Source organism: Lemur catta, chromosome 5 (genome assembly GCF_020740605.2).
Source record: "Lemur catta isolate mLemCat1 chromosome 5, mLemCat1.pri, whole genome shotgun sequence".
NCBI lineage: Eukaryota > Metazoa > Chordata > Mammalia > Primates > Lemuridae > Lemur > Lemur catta.
The window spans coordinates 50,079,654-50,093,444 of NC_059132.1; the positions used below are offsets into that span (position 1 = coordinate 50,079,654).

At 43.8% G+C, this 13,791-nt stretch overlaps 1 protein-coding gene across 6 annotated transcripts in view; it reads right to left on the reverse strand.

The window, feature by feature from the left end:
- PHACTR1 (phosphatase and actin regulator 1) overlaps positions 1-13,791 on the reverse strand; it is a 499,845-nt gene that overhangs the window by 202,774 nt on the left and 283,280 nt on the right. For all 6 annotated transcript variants that reach the window (XM_045551755.1, XM_045551754.1, XM_045551756.1 and 3 more), the window contains one exon: positions 2,699-2,863. In XM_045551755.1, the coding sequence (XP_045407711.1) occupies positions 2,699-2,863 (165 nt within the window). The remainder of the gene's footprint in view (positions 1-2,698; positions 2,864-13,791) is intronic.

The window sequence follows — 13,791 nt, forward strand, 5'->3', positions numbered from 1 at the left end:
AAGAGTGATGTAAAGTTAGCAACTTTGCTAGTCAGGTGTTTTAATTCTTTCTCCCAAATGAGCTTTAAACAAAAAATTTTCAGATTTTTAATGATTCATGTGTAAGTTGATGCCACTGTATTTGCATCTATCAGAGGACAGGTTTTCCATTGTCTCTGGCATAACTGGTCATGTGAGAAACCCTGGGGCTTTGCCTTGTGACCTTGTCAAACACACTAAACAAAGTCCTTGATGTGCCAGGAGGAAGTGCATCCACTACTCCATCACTCAGGGATTCATGCTGACACATAGCAATTATTTAAATGTGTTTGTATAATTACAAACCATTTTCCAGGGTAAAGTCAGGAAGAGATCTTGCAGAAGCTTTGTTATTTTTTTTTTCCAGTGCTTACAGAACACTCCCCAAGCCCCTCTTTTTTTTTTTTTTTTTTTTTGAGATAGAGTCTTGCTTTGTCACCAGGGCTGGAGTGCAGTAGCGTCATGATAGCTACAGCAACCTCAAACTCCTGGGTTCAAGTAATCCTCCTGCCTCGGCCTCCCGAGTAACTGGGACAACAGGCATGCACCACCACATCGTCTAATTTTTTTCTTTTTTTTTTTAGTAGAGCCGGGGTCTCACTCTTGCTCAGGCTGGTCTCGAACTCCTGAGCTCATTCAAGTGAGCCTCCTGCCTCGGCCTCCCAGATTGCTGGGATTACAGGTGTGAGCCTCTGCACCTGGCCAGAAAATTTCCATTTTCTTTCTTGTTCATGTGTCTTACACCTGACTTTGCCTAAAAAATATATTTCAATTATATTTCTTCTCCCTGAGACAATGGCCTATGTGCCTTTTTCTGTCTCGCTCAGTGCGGGATGCCCATTAGGAGTTTTTCTCACTGGTAAATCACAAGGTAGCTTTTAGGAATGTATGACTGACCTACAGGTTTTATTTTATCACACCTTAAGGGAACTGTACATTGACAGAAAGTGGAGAATGCAAGAGTCAGGGTGGAGGGACTCAGTGACAGGGTGATAATTTAGAGATTCATAAAATTCAGAGGTTCATTCTTATCTCAGCAATTAACAAACTATGACAACAGGGTGTTGGGACTTCCATTTAAGAAACAGAGTCATAGAACACGAACAGGGATGTCTATCATGAGAACTGTTTAAGATTTCAAGACTTTTTGCAACTTTTCTATGTTATTCTCTTATTTTCCCCAAAGTGATTAGGATTAATATTCTCAGATCTGCAGACTGATATTCAGGCACAAGAAGCAGATCATCTCCTATTTCAGGGTTAGTTCAGAGGTGAGACAAAGAGGGAGAAAGCCCAAGAAATAGAGGAGGTGATGATTATGACTAGGACAGAAGATAGGTTGAGTTTTTGAGGATGTAGAAAAAGAAGGAAATGAAAGCCTTGGGGTAGGCCTGCGGATGACTGGGCACATAATTAGAAAAATCACAACAAAGTTCTACAGGCTGACTTGTGTCTCTCTCAGATTCATATGCTGAAGCTCTAACTCCCTTAGGGTAATGGTATTTGAAGAGGGGGATCTTTGGGAGGTGATTAGAGTTAGATGAGGTCATGAGGGTGAGGCACTCATGATGGGTTTAGCGCCCTTTTAGGAAGGGGCTCTAGAGAGTTTGCGCTTTCTGTGCACACAAAACGAAGAGGTCATGTGGGTGCCCAGAAAGATGGCGGCCACCTCCAAGCCAAGAGAAGTGGCCTTGGAATAAAACCTACTTCGCCCAAACTTTAATCTTGGATTTCCAGCCTTCGTAACTGTGAGAAATAAATTTCTATTGTGTAAGCTACCCAAGCAGACAAAGACAAAAAACCAAAAAGAATCTGTGTAGCTCTTCCACCAGCTCATCTCAAACCCAACAGGGTGAAATCACAACTCTTCATGTCTTTCCGTACAGTACATTTCCCTACTTATTTAAAAAGTATCTGGCTAAGGCACCACATAAACTCTCCATAAATATTAACTCTAGTCAGGTGCTATTCTTACCCCTATTTTATTGACAAGAAAATTGAGGTAGAGTGTTAAGTAACTCGAGCAAGATCACCTTGCTAGCAAGTACCAGAGCCAGGATGTGACCCGGCAGCCTAACTCCAGGATCCGTGCCCTTCCTCCCTTAGTGGTGCCAACTTTCTCCACATTCCTTTGCTGTCCACTGAGCTAGGAACTGTATAGTTATCTCTGCCACTACAGTGATGACTCATTTCCATTTTCTGCTTTCCTGCCGTGTCCAAGAGTCACTTACTCAAGATTTTTCCTCCATGAAATAACCTATTCTCATCTGCCAACGACCATATATAACTTATTTTCCACTGTGTGTTCACTTTTACTGGAGCAGTGAAAATAGGATGAACAATAAGAAATGGATTGTCAATGCCTGAATGAAAGCATTCAATGATAGAAAACGTGGGGTTCCAAATTCAGATTATTTATAGATCATATAAAAGTAGTGGTTCTTTACTTTAAAAAAGCAAACAAACAAACAAAAAACCCCCCCGAGATACAAGAAAACACATAGGATATAAAAGTCATTCTTCATCCTATTGAAGAATTATTAAAGACAAGAGTAATTCCAAGGCTTGATTTTGCCTTTGGTTCAGACAGCCTATAGTAATTAAATTCTACTAATTAAGATATAGAGTTGAAGTCAACAAACACCCAAGGAGAAATGAAAGAAAACACAAATCATCTTACCTGCTGATGTGTGTTTGAACTTTTCGCTTTTCTTCTTCCTCCATTTCCAAGGCTTGAAAATCCTCCCCAGGTTGGCAAACTTACTTCTCCTCCGGATGGGGGGTGTGTGGGTCCCTGGGACCAGGGAGTCAGAACGCATGGCAGCCAGCCTCTCCACTTCCTCAGCTTGTTTTCCCCAAGAAAGAGATGGAAATAGAGAGAAAAAAAAAGTGTTAAAATGGAAACCTCACAGATGGCCAGTGTTTTCCATGGTTACAGATAACAGAAACCACATGACCAGAGCTCCGTTTCTCTTTTTGCCTTTTGGAATGGAAGTCGTACCGATACGTTTTAAAGGCTGGGACAGTCAGCCGAGCACCAGCGCTTCGGGACACCCCAACCTTCACTTAGACTTAAGGAGGAGGTTGGGGGGGGGAGCTCTCCTGACACATCAGAAACTCCCCAACGAGGCAGGGAGAGGCCATCAAAAGATCCAAGTGAGAGTCAGTGTACCTACTGGTCCAGCAGTTTCTCAAATGAGACTTGGCAGATGCAATCTCTATAGCACTGTCTGCCGAGAAAGATGGAGGGAAAAAACATTTATCAACTGTCTTTTCCAAAGCCAATACCCACTGCTCTCCACTTGCCAGTACCCTCCTTTCCCCAGGCCCTCAGAAGCCCTGAAATCTGTTCGGCAAGTGGCTCTACCTTAGGGTCACTGACTGATTCTAGAGTTACTCACACTTCCATCAGATTTTACAATTGCCCTAATCCCACTAGTACTTTTTCTCCTAGAGTCTTGCTTAAAAAAAAAAAAAAAAAAAAAATTCCTAGAAATTGAGAACTAGGAGTACCTTTAGGGAACATCTAGACTAATCCCAATAACTGAACATTTGAGGATATTAAGACTTTAGGTTTCATAATGCCTAGCGGATCCTCCGTGAAAGGCCACAATCATCCCAACTGCTTTTTGCCACGTGGAATAAATATTACAAACTCTTTTCCACGTCACACAAGGATTCATGTATTCCAGTCAAGTAAATAAACCCCAACTTGAATTTTTAAGAAGATATAATCCGAGAAAATAACTTCATTGGCAAAAATCAAGGGGGTGGAAGGAACTCCATTTTCCAGAAAGGAAAATTACATCTGAAGCTGTGGCAAATCCCACATCACTCTGCTTTGCCTCAATCGCTGTCCCTCAGAAAAATCATCTAGAGTTTTGCAACTTATGCAATCCTTGCAAGCTCAGCCTGCGGCCTGACGGTCTACCTTCTGTGGTCTGAAAATGGCTTTAACTAAGGAGAATCCTTCATTCAACAAATACGTATGGGACCTCGACCGTGTGCCAGGCAGTACACAGTGGCAGTTGTTATCAGTGAGAGAGGTGATGGGCTGGCGGCAGGATTAAGGGGAAGTAGATGGACCTAAGAGGTGTGTTGGAAGTGAAATCAGTAGGGCTTAGAGACTGAGTGACCTGAAGGACATGAGGCAGATTATTCCCAGTCCCCAGGAACATGTCAGCAGAGCGGCACCTTTCATGCACTGGGACAAGGAACACAGGGGTAGGCACAGGTTTGGGGGTGAGGGCAGCGACAATTTGGACATTTGCAGTGAAGAGGGCATTTAAACCTTTGACTGCATGGTTCCATGCACTGGGAGCTCCAAAAGGAGCCCAATCATTTAGTCAAGTGGCCACTCAATTCTCTGCCAGATGCTGTGCTCATTTCTGGGGAAGACACACAGAAGAACTGGACATCGTCTTGAGCACAGGGTCTTGAGGAAGAGACCTCAAGTGGGAGGATCAGTGTGTAAAAATACACCACAACGGGGCAACAACGTAAAACTCAACAGAGGCAAAGAGGCGAAACTGATTAATTCTGCTTCACAGTGTTGGATAAGACCCCAAGGGAGGTCATTTTGGGCTAGGTTTTGAAAGAAGAAGGACTGTTCTCTCTGCAAGGGGAAGAGGGGAGAGTGGATCCCTGGGAGTTGAGAAACAGACTCAATGAGCAGAGACTGAAAGAGCATGGCACGTCTAGACACTTCAAGGACCTCAGTGAACCTGGAACCTCCGTTACCTTTCGTAAGATGAAGCGCCAGTGGTGAGAGATGGGGGTGGGAGTGCCTGGAGCCAGATCATGGAAGCCTTTGAAAGGTTTTATACTCTAAGCAGAGGGATGAGGAAGAGAACTTGAAAATGGGAAAGTGACATTATTACATTCAACTAATATATACTGCCTGCTCACTCTATACCAGGTGCTTAGGCTACATCAGTAAACAAAACAGATAAAAATACCAACTCGTGGAGCTTTCCACGTGAAGGTGGGGTAGGGGGCAGACAATAAACACCGAAACCAAGTAAATTATAGAGTATGCTAGAAGCTATATGCTTTGGGGGAAAAAATAAAAGAACAAGTGGAACCCATTAAAGATCAAGAGTACTGGGGGGAGGGTCGGCCTGACTGAGGAGTTACAAGGTCAGGATGCAATTAGATTTGTTCCTTAGGCATGTCGCTACAGCAGCCAGGGCAATCTGACTGGAGGTGTGAAGAAACAGTTGGCAGAGGGAACAGTAGGGCCACTGCAATCTCAGTAACCAGGATCCAAGCAGGGCAGTGACAGAAGAACAGAGACAAAAGATGAGACTCAGGCAGGTGGGAGAATCAGCATTTTTGGTCATTTCCTGGACAAACATGAAGCAGCACTTAGTAGCAAGGATGGCCAACATTTTTGGTTTTCACCAGTAGGTCAATGTGACAATTTTATGTATTGTAAAGAAGGAAGAAGTGGGATAGGATGGTGGCTCAATGACAAGGACTTTGGAGCCAGATAATGCAGCCATTTTGCAAAGGCTCATTAGGGGTTTGGATTTTATTTCCTGCTGAGAGGAAATTTGCCAGGTTGGGAGAGGGGACACTGGATCCGGCCAGAAGTTGAGCTGCAAGAGCCAGTAGAGAGTGAGGGATGGAAGATGTAGGGAAGAGATTGAAAAATGTATGAAACAGAGTTCTTAGGAAGGAGAAGAGGAGGTGGGGTCAAAAGTACACGGGAAAGTATTAGTCGCTGGAAGACTTTATGCTGAGTGATTGAAAGTTTGAACTGAGGTCTCTGAACACAAATGGCACGGATCAGATGTGGGCCCCAGGGAGATAATCTAGTAGCAGTGGGCAAAATGGATTATTGGAGGTGGAAGAAAGAAGATAAAAGACTCAGAAGGTTTTAAGTAAGTTTGGGTTGCAGAATGGCTAAGGAAAGTGGTTAAAAAACAAAACAAATCAAAACACAGCTACAGTAAGGAATAAGAAAGGACATCAAATTGGGCAGGTATATTGGGCCCCCGGAGCAACACTGAAGTTGGATATTATATTCTCCAGCTGGTATCAGCTGCGTGAGTTGGTGCCTCTTCAACAATGCGGGTAGTTGGATGGAGACACATAGGTAGAGGCAACTGTGGGAAACCACAGCAAAGAGATTTTGAGTCCAGGAGGGAGGCAAAATCAACATAGTCTGGTGATCTAATTCCCACAAGGTCACTTTCTCTTTCATTTCCATCACTTTTTTCCCATTTCTGATCTGCATTTACAGTCTTATGGTTGCTTGTCCAGATTTTACAAGTCTCCAAACCTATATTCCCACCCCTTGCCTCTTGCCTTCAAATCCATACTTTATACTCTTACTAGATTACTTTTCCAGAAGCCTGCTCTTTGCAGAAACTGTCAGCGGCTTCCCAGGGTGTATAGTAGAAAGTTAATTTCCTGCCTTGGTCTTTAGGAACCTCAACCTGAGTTTGCTGCTCGGAATTACCTTCTAGTACTTCTCCAAACACAGGCCGCAGCTGGAATGAAATACTTCCTGTGGCAGCAGGCTCATCCTGGGATCTCTGGATCCCATGGGGCTTTAGGGGGGCTCATCAAACCACTGACAGGCAAAGTTTCATATGTATTTGGGGACTTGAATTTGGTTGGAAAATTTCCTATCTTTCTCTGATTCTCAAAACGTCCTAAGACACAAAAGATAAAATTATAAAAATACTCAGTTTGAGAATTTTCTGAGTTCAGCCAACTTAAAACATCTGCTAAAGGTTAAAAAGATTATATGCAGAAAGAATCCTTTAAAAAAAAATCAAGGAATTATTCAGGGTTGCTTCTGAGTTTGTCTCTCACAGTTGGCACTCAATGACGACGTATCAAACAGATAAATGACTGCATTTTGATTTGGTTCACAAGCATCTCAAGAGGTATGAAAATAAGTATCACTATTTGTCTTAAGAAAAATGCACCATTGGAAATGAAAGGCTGTTTCACAATCACATCTTTATGAAATGGAAACAAATTATTCCAAAATTGCTACATTAAAATAATTATAAGAAATTAGGAGAGCCTTTGAAAAACGTAGAGTGGCAAGGAGCAGACAGAGCATTATAAAGGCATAATTAGAACTCAGTAATTAAATGAATCCTTAATAACTATATTATTAAATTCAAGATGTTTAGCTCTTAAGTACAGTAGATTATTGAGCAGGGCTGGATCACATCAGGTTTAGCTGATTTATATTTTAATCACCCATATTACATTTTCCCCCAATTCATTTGATGACAGGGCCGGTTCTCAGCCTGACTGCTTTGCCATCACGTAATGAAATTGGAAAGCTTAAGAGTGAGGAAAGAGGCCAACTTGTGAGTACGTGTGAAAAGGAAGGAAAACAAAACGAAACAAAAAACAGGGCACAGGATCAAGTGGTCTCCTACCACAGGGACCAGAGAGGGAACAGGAGGAAGGCGAGCGGGAGAGGAGGGGTGCAGCAGGTGTGTTTAGGAATCACAAACAGCCTCCCTTGCTCAGGCCCACTGGAAGTTTCTTCCTCGTGCTGCTGAGACAGGAGTGGGTCGTCTGAAGAAAACGCTCACTTACACGTGAACTGGCTCCGAGGTCACCTGCCAGCACCGAGCACGCTGAGTGAAAAGGGCTGCAGGGGACAGCTAGCCTCAGCGATGATCTCCAGGGCTCTTTTCAGCTCTGCCACCCAAGAGGACACTCCTTGAGAGACCAGCCGGGGGCTCCCTTTGATGACATGACTGGGTTTTGTTTTATCCATGGTGGCAGGAAATGGTTAGGAGATTATTTTTCTTTCTCTTTAGAAAAGCCAGAAAGAAAATACTTGACGTAGGCATGATTTTCATTACCGAGTGTGCTGAGCCCAGCCCTCGTGGTAGCATGGGGGCTGCTCCTGGTGGGTGCTCAGGGCACGCGATGAGAACAGGGGGGCCGGGGTGCTTCAGCAGAGACCCTTACGTTACATTTCTCACAGTGGCTTGGCTTTCAAAAGGCTCATTCGGAGGAAAGTATTAATACCAACTTTGGCTGACTGCTGGCCTAGAAAGTGTGAGCTGTGCAGCATCCCACAAGGCAATCTGGAACGGGGGAAGCCATGGCGTCTGTGCTATCTGATATCTAGCTGGAGTGAGCCCCGGAGACAGAAGGAGCAGGCCACTGGGGGCCCCACGGGAGCTCTCTCCACGTGCCAAGCACTCCCGGGGGTTTTGGAGAGCCTATGATTCTCAATATATATTAGATTCTTGTTTCTTAACCCCAAGTAAACTCAGTAGTAGAATGCTTATGTCACAGGATCTAATGACATTCACTTTTCCTTCCAATTACAAGCAGTTACATATTCCTATTTCACCACCCTAGGAATGGGAGCCAACGAATGGGATGGAGGTGAGGTCGACTGTCAGCTTGCTGCGCCGACGTGCCCAGGGCCTGGGCCTGGCACCTTTCTGCCACAAGCAGCGTTGCCTCTTCTTGCAGCTGCAGAATGATGCCACACAGGTACCCAGCCACTCAGAAAGTCCTCAACAACTGCAGCCTTCTCCTTTTATAAACGTACTCTGATATTTACAGAGCCACTTTATCATGAGGAAATGAAGGGTTTCTACAAATTATCAGGCATATGAGGACAGTATTTTTCCTTCTTCACTCTGTAATAAGTTATACTGCACTTTCTTATAGAGGCCAGATCTGCTTGAAGAGTTTCTGACAACCTAGGATTGATCTGTACTAACTAGGAGATGTGTTTTTTAAAAAAGAGTGAAACATGTTTATTCTAAAAACCCGGAGCTTCTGCCTTTCCCCATGAGTTGAGGGACGGGATAGGGCTGGGGGAGTGGAGCAGAAAAGGTTTGGGCATTAGAGGGGAAAGCCATGGGGCAAACGGAGGCTCTTTTGGCCCAGAGAGGTTGCCTGGCTTAGGGAACAAACACACAGCTCCAAGGAGCTGGGAGATAAACCAACATGACCACGTTGCCCAAGAGCTACTCGAACACAGACATGAGTAGAAGGACCATTGACCTTCACTGCCCTTACCTGTCCTTTCAGCCTCCTCTGCCTCACCCCTTAGCAACCAAAGAGGGATCCAATCAATGTCTATCTTAGAAGGAAGCTGTGAACACTGACATTGGCTTAGCATATGCTAATGAGATAACAGCAGCATTTAACAAGGGGTTTATCTGTCTTGATCCAAAGACTGGATAACTTGAGTAATGCAAGCCCCAAGGGGGATGAGGAGGGAGCTCTGGTGCTCCTCAGCTTCCTGGACACACAGGCAGCTCCCTTCTGTACCTGGGGACCACCAGGGGAAATGCCATGTACGTTCCCCACAAAACAATACACAACCATCACACCACATCATGACATCTGACAGTCTTCCCTACTGCACCTCAGGAGGGAAAGGTTTGCCCTGGGCGAGTTGCCAGTCAATCTTATTGCAATGAGAAGGGTATCTCTCAGGGGCGAAGAACCAATCATATGTGCGCCTATACATACAGTTCTGTGGGCTAGGAGATGGTGTGAAAAGAGAGGGAGGCTGTACATACCTGGACCGTTATTTCTCAGCAGATTTGCTCAGGCACTTGGCCAAATTCCTCCTTTGCTTCTGGCTCTAGAGAATTCTGCCTGGTAAAAGGCAGCTCCCCCCACTGCCGGGAGTAGGTCCCTAGGGATGCCTTCATAGGCATGCTGCTGCCTCCTGCGCCAAGAGCAGGCTGAGCTGCCCTGTGTTGGTGCCCTGGCAGGACTCCAGGACACCAGGACACCGTGATGACGTGCAATGGAGGGAGAAGGGAAGGAAGGGGAATTCACGGATCCATTTGTCCCAAAGACGGCCCAAGTCACGTTTCTGCTAATCTGCTCTTGAAGCATTAATTGACATCCAAGAGGAATATGAGAATGTCTATAAATCCCAGTGGTCTAAGATGTACTGATTTCAAAGAGAGCAAAGCAGGTAGCTCTACTGGTTCTGGAATCGTAGGCCACTGCATTGGAAAGAGGCTATGTGACTGTGACCTCTGGCACTCTGCATATGGTGAACAGGGTTTTCCATTTCCTTCTGACAGGAGGGGAGATTCTGAACAGCACAGTGTTTCCTTAGGCATCAATGACGACGACAACAACAATAATAATAATAGCGCTAAGTCACTAAGTCTGTGCCAGGCACTGGTCTAAGCAATTAAAATGTGTTACCTTATATTATATTATATTATCCTCGCATTACTCTTATGAGCTAGTGTTATATATTATCCCCATTTTACAAATGGGGAGACTGAGAAGGGACTAATGAATAGGAAGAAGTGATTCTCAGAAGAGGCAAGTGCTTTTAATTAAGACGTGTCTATTTTCAAGAATATCTCCCCACTGGGTGAAAGTCTTTGAATCTCTGTACTACTGACTAGAGTAAGAGGAGGGCTTCACAGATGAGAGAAGAAATAAGCTTCTTTTTTGAAAAGGCTGCAAAACAGATGCCAATATAAATTGATCCTACTCTAGCAAGAGAAAAGAAGTGCTGTTTTACCCTAAAATGTCATAATATAGATGTACACCCGTATGTGGGTGCCCTGGAGGATCCTCCCCTAGGTCTCTAGGACATTAGGAGCCAGTAGGACATTCTCTACGAAGCACCTATGCCACAGGCCATAATTATGAACTCAGCAGGTGCCAGTTAGGCCCGGAAAAGGCTCAGAACTGCTTCACTTAGAAAATGCTATGCATAGTGTACAGTGGAAACAATGTTATGAAAACAGGAAGATGTAGGTTCAGATCTAGACTCTACCACCAAATAGCTGCTGGTAATATGAGTTCTTTTTGGCCTCCCAGCAGGTGGCAAGGGCTCCTGATTATCCTCTGGAGAGTCACCCCTCCTCCCGGCCTACTCCAGGTGGTTCAGGAAGAGTTAGCTCATCTCAGTCCTGAAGCCAGAGGTGGGCATGTGACCCAGTGCTGGCCAATCAGAGCACTTCATCTCCACTCTCCAGCCCCAGTAATTCATTCAAGGGGAACAACTGCGCTTGGCCAGGCAATGAGGCTCAATTCTGGATTTTGCTGGCAGTATTGATAAACATGCTCTTTCAGCTGGGATTGCAGATTGGACAGGCTTTAAGCCTAGTAAAAGAAGGGGCCATAAACTGGAAAACCTTCATTCAGCTTTGGTTAATAGTAAAAGAATCTCTAGGTCACAATGACAATCCAGAAGCTTTGAGAAGAAACAATCCTACTACGTCAAATTCTTCATATTTTCTCAGCACTGTGTTGGGAAAATGAGGATATTTATATTCCAGGAAAACAGGCAGTCAGTGAACAAAGAGCATCGCTAACAGACCAGACAGATAGGGGGGAAAGTTCTTATTTAAATTTAAAATTATGTGGGCTCTGTGCTATTATACTTATTGAGATAATAGACGTTATTAGCAAAGTTCTTCCTGAGCTATGCTGCACGAAATTCCCGTTTCATCTCCCAGGAATCTAACCTTCAACCACTAACACATATAATGACTACAAAAACTTATAAAACATTCTATTATTCATTTAATCTATAGAATATATTTGTGTTGGGAACGGAGGAACTTATTTGAATTGTAAATGAACTCCCAAGTCTTGCGTTAATGCAAAGCAACAATCTTTAAATAATGTAGGCTCTTTGTTCACCTTAAAACCTCAGTCTCCACGGTCTGATATTCTTCGTGCAGTTAAATACATAGGGCCTTTCACAAATTCAGATCAAACCGCAACAAAGCTTGGTTTCTCCTGCAGGAGTCAGCAAACTCTTTCTGTTAAGCCAAACAGGACCTACTTTAGGCTTCAAGGGCCACACAGTCTCTGCTGCAAGTACTCAACTCTGCTGTTGCACCACGAAAGCTGCCATAGACAAATGTACACAAGTGGGCATGACTGTGTTACAATAAAACTTTATTTATAAAACCAGGCAGCTTGCCCCTCAGGGCCAGAGTTTACCAACTCTTGTCCTATAGCATGGAGCTGCTGGTAATTTTTCTGCCACTTTGAGGGCAGAGGCTGCCTGGGAATTGAGCCAAGACAAAGGAAAAAAGAGCAGAGGATGACTCTGGTGAGACCAAAACCTCATTACATCATTTGGGCCTCTGGATCCAGCCCTGCCTGAAACCATTCTAACCCTGGATAGTTTCCTTACATGAACCAATACATTCTTTTTACTTAAGCTAGATTGGGTTGGGTTCTCTTTTAGGTGCAACCAAAAGCGCTGTAATGAATTACTGTGTGACTTAGGAAAGTCCCATCATCTTCCTCTCTGTAAAATGGAGATGATACTGACTTGTAAAGGTTAACAGGCAAATACTAAAAGCACCCTTTTTGGGTGTAGAACATGGGCACAACAAAAGTTATCTAAAAGTGAAAAGCCTCCTCTGGTACCAGGCAGACCAACTGGCCGATAAGGGTTCCTCTAGGGGTGAAGTTTCTTCCCTGTCACCTCACCCCTTGGACAGCCCGTAAGGCATGACATGAATTTAAGAAGTTTTGGAGGCTCTGAACTGTGCTGAGACTCTCCAGACCAGTGGATCTCAAACTTTAGTGTGCATAAGACTCAGTTGAAGTACTGTTAAAAATTCTGATCCCTAGTCTTCATCTTAGACCTACTGAACCAGGAATGTGAATACATAATAAGCAGCACAGGTAATTCTGATGGCGGCATTCTGAGAATCACACTTGCAGCATTCCTAAAGAAGCCTAGAATCCCACTCCCTTCTTCCCAATTACATCCACAGCCTTCAGCTGGATGGCTACGGAGGCAGCTCCCTAGTGTAGAAAATTAAGTCATGATGCAGTGGTGTCTGCCAGCCCCCAAACCCTCAAGTCATTGGGAATTCTTTTAAAATTCCTAATGTACATGTAGTACTTTATTCTTTCTAAGTGCTTTTAAACCTATTAGATCCTCACAACATCCCTGTTGTGTAGGTAGGGTATAAATTTTCCTAAATTTGTTTCCCTACAATTATAACTAACATGCTGTTTTCTAGGAAGAACTGAATTATAATTTGGCCCTTTTAAGGCTCTGAGAAGGTCTGCAATAAGCCTTTTAAACTGTGTTTAACCCTTTGCTTCAAAAAACTTAATTTAATCACAGATATGGTGGGTTGGCATTTCCCTGTGGGATACCATTAAGGTCTCATAGACTAGTGTTCCAAGGAACACAACTTGCCAAATGTGGAGTTAGTGTCTTTTTGGTCCCATTCTATAGTTACAAGAAATGACACACAGAAGTCAAGTGACTTGCCCAAAATGTGCCAACTCACACAGGGAGTAAAGGTGGTCCAGGATTCCTGAGTCCAGAGATCATTTGTCACTTGCACATCGTGTCTCACTGGATAGCTTGAGAATGAGCAAGACCAGGCTGTACAGGCTTTTAGACTCAACCCTTCACAGTCTTTGTCTCCATTAATACTGTCAAGGGCAAGGTTAATACACTCCTGGGCACTTTTTCTCCCTGGAACTCATTCCAAAATCTCATGATAATAGCCACTCAGTTACCTATTAAGTATAGGATGATAGAGAACCTTATGAAACCTTGCATTCCATTTAAGAATCATTTTGGAGTCTACTTCCTTCTAAGCTCAGATTTCTCATTTTCTCTGTCTGATGACATTATACAGTTTCCTTATGTAGCTCCTAATACCGCCCAGACCAATTTTTGCAGTGCCATTTGTCATTTGTGTAGTGACTAGGTGAAATCCAAATAGTACTCTTGGAAAGAATATTTTTGCAAGGCTGCTGATTCCTGCTGAAATATCCTTGTTTTCTCTCCCTTTT